General features: G+C 34.9%; 1 protein-coding gene across 24 annotated transcripts in view; it reads right to left on the bottom strand.

Moving 5' to 3' along the window:
- The window catches only part of NCOR1 (nuclear receptor corepressor 1), a 173,824-nt gene that overhangs the window by 101,139 nt on the left and 57,482 nt on the right, over positions 1–15,203 (bottom strand). For all 24 annotated transcript variants that reach the window (XM_039847432.1, XM_039847440.1, XM_039847443.1 and 21 more), the window contains exon 6: positions 4,347–4,460. In XM_039847432.1, coding sequence (XP_039703366.1) covers positions 4,347–4,460 — 114 coding nt within the window. The remainder of the gene's footprint in view (positions 1–4,346; positions 4,461–15,203) is intronic.

Below are 15,203 nucleotides of genomic sequence, written 5' to 3'. Positions count from 1 at the left end.
TCCAACAGCAAACTTCTTTTAATAGACAAATGAAATATAACAAAATTCAATACTAAAGATGTTTAAACTGGAATTATATGACTAGCAAATGTCTCAGTAGTTCTCAAATCTCTCTCTTGCTCCCAACACATTCTCATTAATAACAATGGCTCACTGCCTGGGGCAGACCCTCACCTCACTGCATCTGTGGCTGGCAAACTCTCCAGGGCTTCTGAAGTGGCACACAAATGGGAATGGTTATAAATCAGTATTTCCCGACATTCCCTTAAAATAAATATTCTCCTTTTCATCTCATTTACTGATCATAATCAATCAGTCGAAAATTTATTTAGTACATATTATGTGAAAAGAACCATATTTACCCAGCTTGGGAAGCACAAAATAGTGCGTTCCAAACTTCAAGAAACATTAACTTGCATAGCAAATTCTATTTCTATAGATAGTTTTAAGGCAGTATTTGTCAACCTTGGTACTATTAAAATTTTGGGCCAGATATTTCTTTGTTGTGGGGGCTGTCCTACGCATTGTAGAATATTTAGCAGCATCCCTGGCCTCTTCTCACTATATGCCAGTAGCACTCCACTCTTTCCCCAAGTTATGACAATCAAAAAGTCTCTGGTTGAGAACAACTACTCTAAGATCACTATTAATCTCAAGAAGCCAAAATTATAACAAAATTCTAATTTATTAGCTTTAGGCATATATTAAATAACAAAAATATCACAGATGATAAATTTGGAAATACCTAGCACTTGCAACTAATGCTCTCTAGACCCGACACTCACCAGTTTTTAAATATGCTTTCTCAAGGCACTCTATATTAGAATCTATACCAAGAACAGGCAGGCTAAGTGGAATTGTACATAAATAATACTGAGAGACAAGGGAACAAAATTATGGCAAATATTTATTAGTATCCTATTTTGTAAAGGGACTTACCTTTTCAGGGCTAATTTTAAAGGCTGGTATTTAAGAGGTTCGCAGACCCCAAATTTTTAAGTTTGGCAAAGTTTTATTAAATATTTGACTTCATGTTGGCTTAATTGCTAAGAACATATTAACCAACAGTTTGGCAGAAAAAAATTTAATTTAAAACCCTCATATTTCCATATTATAATTTTTATTCTAAGTCTATAGATAGAAATAACTAATTCCTCGAACATATGTTGACACTAAGAAAACAATGAATAAGACTGTCTTTCCTGGAGTAGGAGGAGAAGAGGTCTTGAAAGGTTTCATAGGGAAAATGATATCGGAGCTGGGTCTTAAAGTACAAGTGTACTCAATAGGCAAGAGACAGACAAGAAAGACAAGACATAGGGACACCTGAATGCAGGGGCAACAACATGGAGTAAAAGTACTAACAGCTTCAAGTGAACATTCAAGAACCGTTCTGGAAGGATATCACTAAGAAAGGAGCATCATCAGGCCAAGGGCCAGGCAAGTAAGGCATGCAAGCATTGATAAAAAGTTTGGGCTACTCTGTAGAAAGTGGGAAATCATCAAATGGTTTTACTTGGAAAATCACGTCAAAGGACCCAAATATGAAGGATGGGTTAGAAAGAAAAAAGGCTGAAGGAAGGAAACTCACTATCTGTGTGAGAGATGAGGGCTCAAATTAAACTACTGCCAAAGGAGAAGCAATGGAACAGACCAATATTTAGGAAGTAGAACTGATGCTCTTTGCTGATTAGCTAAATCTATAGTGGCAAAGAGAAAGAGATAATTCCCAGGACACTGGTATAGCTGACTTGAGGCTGCTGGCACTAAGTATATTCTCCACTGTCAATTCTTTTCTTTGTTTTGATGTTACATTAACTTGTAAATCATTCAATCAAAACTTTGAAAACTACAGTATGCGAACCCCCTTCCCTATACATATTGTAATTCTGAAATTAGAGCATTTATAAATATTTTTAGAATCCAAAACTAGGAAGTGAAACAGCAAATTGAACTGTTAAAAACAGTCCAAGAGAAGAGTCTGTTTAGAGACTAATGAATGTTAGTCTGAAGTTTAAATATGATGCAAGGCAATTTTTCTCTCAGGAAGCCAACTTTAACAGTCACTTTTGGGAAGTTTTCTTCCTCCCACTAACTTTCTAAATAAAAGAAAGATGCCTTACACAAGAAAATGACTCCTCTCTCTTAAGCCACATTTGGCTTAATTCCCAACCATTGTAGACTGCTGCCAAACAAGGAACAAGGGATATATGTTTGTCATCATCTCTCCTTGCCTATGGTGTGGAAACAGATAAGATCATTCATTCATTATAAAAAGTTCAAAAAAGAGGGAAGGCCTTACAAAAGGCAGCATGGTGAGGCAGAAATAACATTGAAAAGTTAGTCCTAAGAAAGCCTGTGCTCCAGACTCAGTTGTGCTCTCATCACTTCCCATCCGGGAACCTTTATTACAATTCTATAACTGCACAAGTACAACCACTGCAGATAGCTAGTAGCAGGGTATACAAAAATAATTTGTTTTTTAAAAGATAATTCCTACAGTACTGTGAGGTGAAAATAATCCTCACTGTAATTCTAATACTAAAACAGATTTCAAGTTTGGATGTTCTTATATTTTTCACAGACCACATGACAAACTAAATATGTAAATGTTAAAATGGAAAAAAGAGGTCTGAAAGGAAGTTTCAGCTTTGTTGATGGGCATCAAGAAACATTTACCATACTAATTAATGAAAACATATACATACAAAAATTAAACACAAATTAAATTCTCTATCAAATCCTATTCGATAGCTTTCAGTCCTCACATCCTAGTCGGGCAACCACAGAATTCACTAATGCTGGAACTGTTTATAAGGCCTGTAAGACAAGGCTAATTAAGAAATTCAATCGATTAATAAATATCATTGAATTCAATTTATTTGAAAATTAACTAATACTAAGAAAGAATTCAACATTTTATTTTACAGAATTCTTTCCCATTGTTATCAGTTCTAATCTCTATTTACTTTATCCTTATGGTCACAAATTGGCCAAGAAGCGCATTAGCCTACAAAAGCATTTTACTGTTCTACAGAGCATTTTTTTAAAAGCAGGAAATTTCACATAAAACTCCACACTCCTGGCTTCTTAAGTAAGGGAGCACTTGTCCACCCCAGGTCACATCCCTGCATGACCAAAGAGCACTGCCCCTCTAGGCGTATCATGAGGCAGTCCTCATCACTCATTTCTCTTACTGCCCCCTTCACCCTCACTGGATCAATCTTCCTTTACATGGCTCTGTCTATTCAATAAATGGACTAATTTTTAACTCAGCCAAGAAAATAACATTAATGCCCATGTTACCTGCGTGACACCTATCTTAATTGTTATATATCTGATGACTTTCAACTATCTATACACACACATACATGTATATCTGAGTCCGAGATCATTCCTATAAATGTTTATTGACTAATTCTCAGTTGCTTTTCTTAAGGCCAATTTCCTTCAGGATCTGGGCTATTATAAAGTTATAGGCTGCCTGTGTAAGATGTACAGATTCTTAAAGCTCCAGTCACTACAAAGCAAATAAATCAAAGGAATCCCAACTTCTACCTTATGACCATCTTTAGCTAATAAGCCTATTCTCTCCTACAATACTTAAAGCATATTATTTTTTTTTTTTGGACTGGGGACTTCTAGAAGCCCAGTGTTAAGCAGCTCCATTGGAAAGTTTTCTTCATATTAAGGTGAAATCAGTTTCCTTTTAACTGCTAGTTCCAAGCTGGCTTCAAAAACTACCTTTGACATCTCAAAATTATTAAAAGAGCTGAGGCCTAGCTTTCCTAAATCCATGGACACTTATAATTGTGAGTATAAAAAAAAAAAAAAAGAAGTTATTTTAATAAACCTAAAAAAGCAAAGTCTACCTAAAGGTCAGTGGCCTCATACTTTATAACTAAGATTCAAACCACAGCCCAGCTATCAAATCTGAAGCAGATAATGCAAGTCATTTCCACATTCAATGACCCATCTCTACCAGAATGGTAACAGTATTTGGCATTAAATGTCTCTTATAAAGTAATAAACTATAGAATAGCTGTTTTGTATTATTTGCTACAAACTTGCTGGTCAGTATTTAAATAGGAGAGATTCAGCTGATAAAGTTATACTCTCATTAAATAATATTTGTACGATACATAATAATTTAAGACACAACTGTCAACTTTTCTTCAATCTATAAGGAAAAAACCACCAAGCCTCAATGTTTAAGAATATTATTATAACAGAAGCCAGGTTTTAATACAACTAACATCACAAGAGAACACACTGAAAACTAAAAATGACACAGTTAAATGGTTTTAAAGGCCTGTGCCATCAGAAATGGCATGGCGTGAGCTTACCCGATTCTCATCATAAATAATTTGGACAATACTGCGGTGTTTCTGCTCCACGGGAGGAGGAGACACAGGCTTCTCGGGCTCAGGAGGTTTAGCTGCTTCTTCTTCAAGTTGTTGCTAAAAGATCCAAAAAGGAAGAGTCAGGCATCTGCTGCATATCGCCCCCATCAGTAATTAATCTCCAGACATAACATATACCACTAAGCAATGCTTTGCTGATACTATAGCAATCATTTACTCTTCTAGGGTCTAAGAGACCCAAGGGCTCTAACAAATCAAATCAGATTTATTTTGAGTAATAACTAAACAAGATAAATCATCACTAGATAAATAAATTCTCTTATATTTTAATTCTGATAAACCAAAATAATAAGAAAAACTAAACATATGAAGGTACTCCCCCATATACTTTTATCAGAATGAACTTTTGTGGCACTGGAAAAACACTTTTATACATTATGTACTCAGCATGTACTAATGTCTGGTGGGGACAGAGTATGGGAGAACCACATTTAAGGATTAGTCCTTAATTCAGCATAACACCATACCCCCCCCTCCCCAACTATATTTTGTAGTCAAGAGGCACTGGCAAAATCATAATATGGACTACTGGGATGTGCAATTACAAAACAGAAAGCTATCTATATTACTCTGCCTGAGTTTGAGCCTTAGGGTCATCCTTCACAAGTGGTGTGATCCTAAGACTCTTTCTAAGTCCTTACCTCAATCTTTAGCAAGGATATAAACCACTCACATGTAAAGGATGGATATTAATCCTACCTATCATATTGCTTTTTGAGAGGACTGAACAAAAAAAGCACATCACAACTACAAATATTCAGTAAACATTACCTATAATTATTACTGAAGTAAGCAGGAACTTTGTCTGCTTGGTTCACTGTTTTTTTTCCCCAGCACCTAAACCACTGATATCTAGCAAATGCTTAACAAATAGTCACATGAATATAGTATAAGTTCACTTCCTAAGATAATAAAAAAGACATTAGGTAAAGATGTTAGGTCTACTCAAAGACTAGAAGAAAAAATTATCTGTAGTACTAACAGTCAAGGCTCCTATTACTATAATTCAGACTATAGCCAAATGAAAGGACAAAAATCCTCCAGGAGAGAAGCTTCAATGACCACTTCCACTTTGGAATTGAAAATATTCTTGCAGTCTGCTATCTATATAAGCAAAAGATAGATATTTGGAGTTGAGATCATTTTCATGGAAATAAGTTCTACAACCAGGCCCTTTCTCTCCTTTGCCCTGAGAGCCTTCTTTTAGAATCCCTGTTAAGTACGAAAGGAATAAACAAGTTTCAAGAAATTACATTTTATTCTCAGCACCTAAGTAGCCCTGGGACAAAATTATTGGGACAGAAAGTCTAAAAACAAACAAACAAAAACAAAAAACACAGACTTTCCTACTCTATTTGTTCTTTTACATTATCTTTATAATAATTTTGCAAAAATTTAAAAATAAATTTAGCTGGAATTTTTACTGAAAGTGTAAACATATGAATTAACTGAGTGTACAATATCATTAACACTGTTTCTACCCAGCTGTAATATATGTTTTGACTTACTCAAGTTGTCTTTTCTTGACAGCTACTGAACATCAGATAATGGTCATATATTTCATAATTTTTAATTATTATAATTGGTACATATTATTGAGCATTTACTGTGTGCCACATAATATTCAATACATTCATTATCTCAACTCACACAACACTCACATGATTTAGCTGGTGTTATTAGTAGTAGTATTACCATTTTATAAATGAAGAAATAGAGAAGACAAGCCCAACCTAGTCGAATCAGATCCTCTAAGACTTAGGAGACCAGTCAAGCGTATCATTATAAATTTAACATGATTCAATAAATAAGAGGGCTTAACATATTTTAAAAAAAGCAAGTTATTTTAATGACCAAGCAGATTTTAAAATGAGCCAAATTAAAATTCCAGCAACAAAACATAATTACTGAAAATGAAGATATATTTGATAGATTGAATATATAACTGAAAGACATTGAAATTCTGCCCACAATGAAGCCCAAAGAAATAAAAAATAAGAAAGAAAAGTAATTAAGACACATGGAAGATGAGTGATATTATATTAAACAGGAATTTCAGAAGGAGATAACAAAGAAACTTTAAAAAAGGGTTTGGTTAAAAAAAGATAATGGCTTAGAATTTTCCAGAACTGATGAAAAACCCTAACACATTCAGGAAACCCAATGAATTTTAGACAGGATAGAGTCAAAAAAAGAAAGAAAAAAAAAACCCCACTCTTAAATATATCATTGTAAAAACAACAACACCTGAAGAGAAAGATATTGAAAGCAGCTAGAGAAAAAAATTCAGACTACCCACAAAAGAATAAAAATTAGAGTAAGGGCTGATGTTTTAAAAATGGAAGCCAGAAGCTGAGAGAAAACCAAGAGAAAATAACCACATACCAAATGAAAAAAAAAAAAAATCTTTCAATAAACAGGCATAAATAAAAGAAGACATTTAAGTCATAAAAAACAAATACTGAATTTACTAACAGATCCTCACTAAAGGATGCTCTTCAAGCAGAAGCATGTGCCCCCAAATGGAAGATCTTCACTGCAAGGAGTGATGAGCAAATTAAGATGGTTGATATGTGGATAAGCCTAAGTGAACATGACCATATAAAGTAATGTCTATGGGGATTTAAAAAAACAAGAAAGAAATAAAATATGACAACAAAAGCATAAACTTTGGGCAGAAAGAGAAAGTAATCAAGAAGTTTCATGCCTTCATATTACTCGAGAAGATGGTTAAGATACTAATTAATTTTAGGCTTCAAGTTAAAAAGGCTGTTAAAATTTTCTGGGGAAACCACTATAAACAAAGAAATGTGTAAAAAATCTAGAGTAGTAGGGCAGGAGAAAATGGAATAATACCAAAAAATCCACCCAAAAGAAGGACTGAGAAAAACAAACAAAAGTATCAACATCAGCATAAAAAAAGACAGGACAAACAGAAAGCATAAAATAAAATACTTAAAAATAATTGAGATGTTACCAATCATCATAATCAGTTTAACTAAATCATCCTGTGGAAAGACAGGTTGTCAGAATGGATAAAAATAAAAAAAAATCCAGCTATATACCTATATAAGATACACCTTAAATATAAGGGCACAGAAAGTTAAGGGATGTAAAAAAAATTAACCAATATCAACCAAAAGAATGCTGATCTACAATGGTAGAAAGGATTATTACCTTAGATAGAATATCATTACCTTACAGTAAAAAGTTTCACTGACCAGGAAAATAACAATTATAAACTTGTATACATCTAAAATAAGAGCCTCAAAATAAATAGGATAAAAATCAAGAACTGGAAGAAAATACTTGCAGATCATATACTTTGATAAGGCGTTAATATCCAAAAATATGAACTAATGCAACTCAACAGCAAAAAAAAAATACAATTAAAAAAATAGACAGAGGATCTGAATAGACATTTTTCCAAAGACATATGGATGGTCAACAGTTACAAGAAAGGTACTCAATAACACTAAACATCAGGGAAATGCAAATCAAAACCACAATGAGATACTACTGCACGCCCATAAGGATGGCTATTATCAAAAACACAAGAAATAAATTTTGGTGAAAAGGGAACACTTGTGCACTGCTGGAGGGAATGTAAATTGCTGCAACCATTATGGAAAACTGCACGGCGATTCCTCAAAAAGTTCAAAATAGAACTTATGATATGTGAAATAAGTAAGACAAAGACAAATACCATGTGATCTTATCTATGAAATCTAAAGTGTACCAAAAAAAATTTTTTTAAAAAAGCACTTATAGAGGCCAGACTGGTGGCTGTCAAAGGTGGACAAGTGGGCCACACGGGTGAAGAGAGTCAAAAGTTATGGGAATGTAATGTGCAGCACACAGGTTACAGTAAAGAATACTGTACTGCATATCTGAAAGCTGCCAAGGGAGTAAATCTTCAAAGTTATCAACACAAAGAAAAAAAATCTGTATCTATATATATGTTGACAGATGTTATCTATACTTACTGTGATCATTTCACAATATAAACAAATACTGAATGATTGTTTTATACCTGAAACTTAATATAATGTTTTATGTCAATTACACCTCAATTAAAAAAAAAAAAGTGAGAACTACTGGGAAAAAGGAACAAACCCAAAATCATAATGGTAACTGTTAACTTGAAAACAAAAATGAGGCAAGATACAGACAATCTTTTCATGAACATACATTCTTCTCAAGTATGATCAGAGTATTTTTATGAAAACTGACTATCATACTAGACTTAAATTCAAGAACCAAAAATTTCAAAATACTATTTATTAGAAACAACATTCCCTTAAAAATTAAGTTAGAAATTAGGTGGTTCCAAAGAATAGTGGTTAGCATGTCTGCTTTACACACAGAAGGTTCTGGGTTCACGCCCCAGTGGAGCCACAGTCCATACCCCAGGTGCGCCAGGCCCCGGGTGTGCACTGTGAGCGCATGGGAAGAGATGCTCTGCTTTCAGAGATCCAGTTCTTAAGGGGAAACAGCAATATCTGTAAGTCAGGGGTAGAAGAGGGGGGGGACGGGGGGACGCGGTTAGAATTAAAAAAAATATAAGTTAGAAATCAAATAACTAAAAATAGTCAAGAAAAAACTATATATCTAGATATTAAAAAACACTTCTAATTAATACGGGAGTAAAAAAAGAAATCATAATGGATAATAAAAAGTACTACAAAATAAAACTTGTTGAATGAAGTTAAAGTAGTGTAGAGAGAGGAAAAAAACAAGAAAATTAAAGTTGAAATATTGATGTGTTAAGGAGGTGACATAAAGACCAAAATAAAACTTTAATAAGAAGCTCAAACATATAAACATATAATGATATTCCAAAATATAATAATCTCAAAGAAGATTAAACAGGAAAAATTATCTCTAGAAGAAATAGAATGATTTTTTTTAAAGTTGAATCACTACTTTAAAAAATTTTCACACCAACACAAAAAAAATACCCAGTAGGCTCAGCTGATTTTACCAAGTTCTACCAAACACTAAAAGAACAAATAATTACAATCTTACTCAAATTATTTGAGTTTAGAAATATTATGACATTAGTATGATCTGTTACCAAACCAGACCAAAAAAGTATAAAAAAAGAAAACTAAAGGCCGATCTTTCTCTAACAAATAAGAAACAAAAATACCAAAATAAATATTATTAAAGGAAATCCAGCAATTTATAAAAAATAGATAGCTAATACATCATGACTAAGTTTGGTTAAATCTAGAAATCCACAAGTGATTTAACAATAGAAAACAAATTTAATGTAGTTCATTACAATATATTAAAGAAGAAAAATTATGTGATCAGCAATCTTATGAATAAAAGCATTTGATTAAATTCAACATCCCTTCATGACTAAAATTGATGAAGAATAGAAGGGAATTTCCCACTGTGATGAAGGATATCTACAAAAATTGACATTATAATTAGCAGAAAAGGTAAAAGGCATTTCTTCAAAAACAGAAAATAATGAGAATATTGTATTGTTATCTTAACCAGAGAAACAGGCAACAGAAAAGTAAGAAAAAAGTTTAAGAACTGGAAAAGAAGAAACAAAACTGTTCTTTTTTTAACTGTTGATAACATCATTATCTAGATAAAAGCCCCAAAGAATCCATGAATAAGTAATTACCATTAAAAGGATAATTTAAGGAGGTTGCTGCTCTTCATTTTTTAAAATCGAATGCACATGTCAGAAAAATGTAATTTTTAAAAAGATATTAACAATAGCATAAAAAATATAAAGCACTTAGAATTAAATCTAACGTAAGGCATATAAAATAATTACGACAAAGTAATAAAATATAAAAGACTTCCAAAACAAATGGATAGATGTATTTATAGATTGGAAGACTCAATATTATAAAAAAAAAAAATCATTCTCCCTAAACTGATCTATTGAGATTCTGTATGATTCCGCTGAAAATTCCAGAAATATGTTTTAGGAAACTGAAAAATGTAATCTTAAAAGTTATATGAGGCAGTAAAAATATTTAATAGCTAAAATAGGCCTGTTGGAAGTAGGGCTTGACTTATTGAGGGGAAAAAAAAGAATTATTATAAAGCTCTAGTAATTAGGAGATTATCTGTTGTATTTGTATATCAATACCACAAAGGACAATAAGTAAAATACAAGGCCCAGAAACTTGAATTGTATTAGAACTAAAATTGTAGAACAGTGGGAAAAGACGAACTTTTCAATTAATCATCCATATAGGGGGGAAAAAAAAATGAATGTTGACCCTTAACTTGAGGCAAACGAATCAATTTCTGGTAGATTAAAAATAATGTAAGAATGACATCAGTAGCATGGCAATGGGAGAAGACCTCCAGGTCTCTTCCTTTGAAGTAACAAGTTGGACAGCTATAATTCAATAAAGCATTCCCTGCTTAACACAAAAACATATCTGAAAGTTCCTGGCATTAAGGTATCTGAAGGTGAGGGAATCAAGGCCACCAGATGAGAAGGGAGGGGATAAGGATAGGGACAAAAGCTGCAGATGCAAAATGGTGCTCACCAGTGGCCCTAGCAAATGCAATAGCAGTGAAGGGTTGGGGTACAAACCCCACTGGGCAAACCAAAGGAGCAGATACAGCAAACAAACCTGGGGGGCCAGCACACATTGAGGCTGAGCCCAGAGTAAAGGGCAGAGAAGTGGTGCAAAAGTTGGGCATTCCACAAACCATCATCACCCTACCAAGATATTCACAGATGCAGGAACCTGCCCACCACCCCATTCTCCTGTGGCCCACCAGACAGTAAAATCCTCACCTTAGACAGATTGTAAAAAGGTAGAAAAAGATTTTCCAGCCATAGTGTTCTATACTTACTGGGGCTAAACCAACTAAAAAAGAGTCACAGACAATGCATACCTGCTTCCCACTGTCTACCACTCTCCTACCCATCTTAGGGGAGCCTAGTAGAAACAGCTGGGTCAATTCAGACAGAGTGGTTCTGCCCGCTGGCTTCTGGCTACAAGAAAGCAGTGCTAGAACACACAGGACAGGAGGCCCAGAGCCCACCACTTCCCATCACAGGAGTGGTGCTCCAAGATTAAAGCCACCAGGTTGTAAAGGGGATGCTCATCTCCTGGAGGAATATGGGGTGGTTTCCATAGCAGAAGCAATATCCCCTAACAGATATCACAGCAGCCCCAGTAGCATAGGTAAAGAGAAAATAAAAATTTGCGCTTCTGACCACCTGCTAGAAAACAAAAGACTTCTACTTAACCTGCTAAACAGTGAAGAGTTAAATACTTAGGGGAAAAAAAACTAATTCCCACAAATGCCCAAGCAGATTAATAATCCATTAAGTATAATGAATAACAAAGAACAAGGAAATTCAGAAAGAAAATGAAAAAAATCTCCAGAAAATTAACTTAAAGACATGGAAGACTTAGATTTAAATGACAGGGAATTCAAGATTGCAGTTTTGAAAAAACTTAATGAGGCACAAGAAAACTCAGAAAAGCAATTCAATGAGTTCGGAAATAAAATCAATGAACAAATGGAGTACTTCACCAGAGACTGAAATTATAAAAAAGAACCAAACAAATTCTGGAGCTTAAGAACTCAATATATGAGATAAAGAATGAACTAGTGAGCTTAAGAAACAAAGCAGATTGGATTGAGGCAAGCATTAGTGATACTGAAGACAGAAATCTAGAAATGACTTAGGTGGAAGAAGGGAGAGAATCGAGAGTAAAAAAAAAAAGAAAAGAAAGAAAGAAAGAACTCTACGAGAACTATCTGACTCCACTAGAAAGAGCAATATAAGAATAATGAGTATCTTAGAAGAAGAGAGGGAGAAGGAAACAAAGAGCCTATTCAAACAAATAATCAGTGAGAACTTCCCAAACCTATGGAAAGAACTGGATTCTCAATTCCAGGAAGCTAACAGAACACCTAATTGTATCAATCCAAAAAGGCCTTCTCCAAGGAATATTACATTAAAGCTTTCAAAAATTCTCAAAGCAGCCAGGTAAAAGAAGACTGTAACCTACAAAGGAAACTCTATTAAATTAACATCAGATTTTTCTGCAGAAATTCTACCAGCTAGGAGAGAGTGGAATCAAATATTCACTTTATTTAGAAAAATCACCAGCCAAGACTACCATATCCAGCAAAGTTATCCTTTAGATGTGAAAGAGAAATAAAGGCTTTTCTATATATACAGAAGCTGAGGGCATTTACCACACAAGACCTACATTACAAGAAATTCTGAAAGGTGCTCTTCTACATAAAACAAAGACAACAGGATACCAAACTATGAGTATGATGACAAAGAGAAGCGGAAATAACTACAACTCTTGTTCAGAATAGGGTATTAAATATTTAAAGATTAAAGGAAGTAAAAGCATTAAAAAAAGACAATAGCTGTTGCAATGTGGGAATGAACGCACAGGATAAAAAGGGATAATTTGTGACAACAAAACCATAAAAAGAGAGAGAGAAAACGGTTAAACTTGCACAGGTGAACAGTAGAAAACAGACTATTGTACATATAAACAATTTTTTGCATAAACCTAATGATAAACAGAAAACAAAAATCTAGAATTTAGGCACATAATAAAAAAAAGAAAAAACAAAGGAGATCACGGAATACCACCAAAATAAACAGAAGAGAAAAAAAACAACCAATGGAGATACTGAGCTACTAGACAACAGATAAAATAGTTATAGGAAATCCTCATACGTCAATAATCACCCTAAATGTAAACAGACTAATAAGCTCACCAATTAAAAGGTACAGAGTAGCAGGACAGTTTAAAAAACAAAACTAAACTGTATCCTGCCTTCAGGAGACACATCTCAGCTGCAAAGACAAAGACTCAAAGTGAAGAAGTGAAAAATGATACTACAAGCAAATGGTATCCAGAAAAAAGCAAGTGTAGCCAAACTTATATCAGATTTCAAGATTTAAAAAGTACTGAGACAAAAGTGGACATTTTATAGTGATAAAAGGGATAATACATCAAGAACACATAATATTTATTAATATGTATATGCACCCAACCTGGAAGCACCAGAATACATGAAGCAAATACTGAAAGAACTAAAGGGAGAATCCAACAAAAATGCAATTATAGCAGGGGACCTAAATATCCCATTGACAGCAATGAACAGATCACCCAAGGAGAAAATCAATAAGGAAATATCAATCCTAAATGACACATTAGACCAAATGGACATAATCGATATTTACAAATCTTTTCATATATAACACAAGAAACATTCTTCTCTAGTGCACATAGAACATACTCAAGGATAGACCATATGTTAGGATAGACAATACCAGCCTCAACAAATTTAAGACTGAAATCATTGTAAGGATATTCTTTATCCTCACAATGCTTTGAAACTGAAAATCAACTGCAAAAAGAATGCTGGAAAAGCCACAACTATGTGGAGATTAAACAACATGCTACTAAATGACAACTGGATCACAGAAGAAATAAAATAAGAGATCAAAATAAACAGAGACAAATGAGAATGACAATATGACATATCAAAATTTGGGGGGTACTGCAAAAGCAGTAATAATAGCAATATAGCATTACAGGCCTACCTTCTAACAAGAAAATTTTCAAATACATACCCTAACATTTTAAAGAACTAGAAAAAAAAAAAGAACAAAGCCCAAAGTCAACAAAAGGAACAAAGTAATAAAAATTAGAGCAAAATTAAATGAAATAGAGAACAGTAGGACTCAGAGAAGATGGAGGATTAGATAAAAGCAGAGTTCATCTCCTCCCAGGTCTGCAATGAACTTACAAATTATAAAGTAATCAATGTGGAGAATCATCTGAAGTCCAGCTGATCATAAGGCCTACATCTGATAATATAAAGGAGCCACAATGAAGCTGGCAGGAGAGGCAAAGTCATAAATTGGGCTGGACCCACACCCCTGGGTAGTGGAGGAACACTGGGAGGGAGAACAAGGCTGCAGAGGCTCTCCTGAAGGTCCTGGTCTCATATGGGGGCTCCCCAGCCCAGGGTTCCAGCCCAAGATCCCAGCCCAGAGAAGAGGCAATTCCAAGAACTCTGACTATAAAAACCAGAGGGGATTCCAGTCGTTTGAGGAAGACAGAAAGAGACTGAAACCCTAGACACCCCTGTGCACAGGCTTTCTGACCTGTGGACACTCATCCAGGACACAAGCAGTGGGTCAGTGACTCACATGGGATTCATACTTAGAAAGTCTGCATTACATGGCGCCAGAACAAGGGCTGGAAGGGCAGCCACCCTTGTGCATTAGTCTAACCCATCTACTAGGCAATCTACAGACCAGCCAGCTTGACTGTGCAGACCCCTCCCACAGAATCATTAGGAAGCCCACCCTACCCAACCTGAAGATGGCCTAGGGATTTTGTTGCTGGATAGCTGCCAAGCCCAGCTCCAATTTGGGGCCAAATATTCACAGCAGGCAGTGAGCCTCATTTCCATTTCCAGCTGGTGGCCAGTGCTGTGAGCCCCATTTCCGAGATAGGGTCAGGCAGATCACTGATGCCAACACAAACTTAGGCGAATCTCTGGGACCTGTGGGCCAGTCCCTAACAGCACCTGGTCTTACTGTGATCTGGGACTTCCATGGGAACACATGAACAGTTACCAAAGTTGCAGCAATGCTGAGGCTGTATTGATCTGACTGCCATTGTCTCTCTGACACCCAGCCCCATCCTACCCACAAATTGCCCGACGAGGCCCATTGACAGTGAACTGCTACAGCCCTGCCCCGCCCCTCCCCTGATCTCCTAGGCCATACAG

The sequence above is a fragment of the Pteropus medius genome, unplaced genomic scaffold, assembly GCF_902729225.1.
Source record: "Pteropus medius unplaced genomic scaffold, Ma_sr-lr_union100, whole genome shotgun sequence".
Taxonomy (NCBI): Eukaryota; Metazoa; Chordata; class Mammalia; order Chiroptera; family Pteropodidae; genus Pteropus; species Pteropus medius.
Note: the sequence above shows the minus strand (reverse complement) of the source record. Positions and strands in the feature narration are given on the sequence as shown.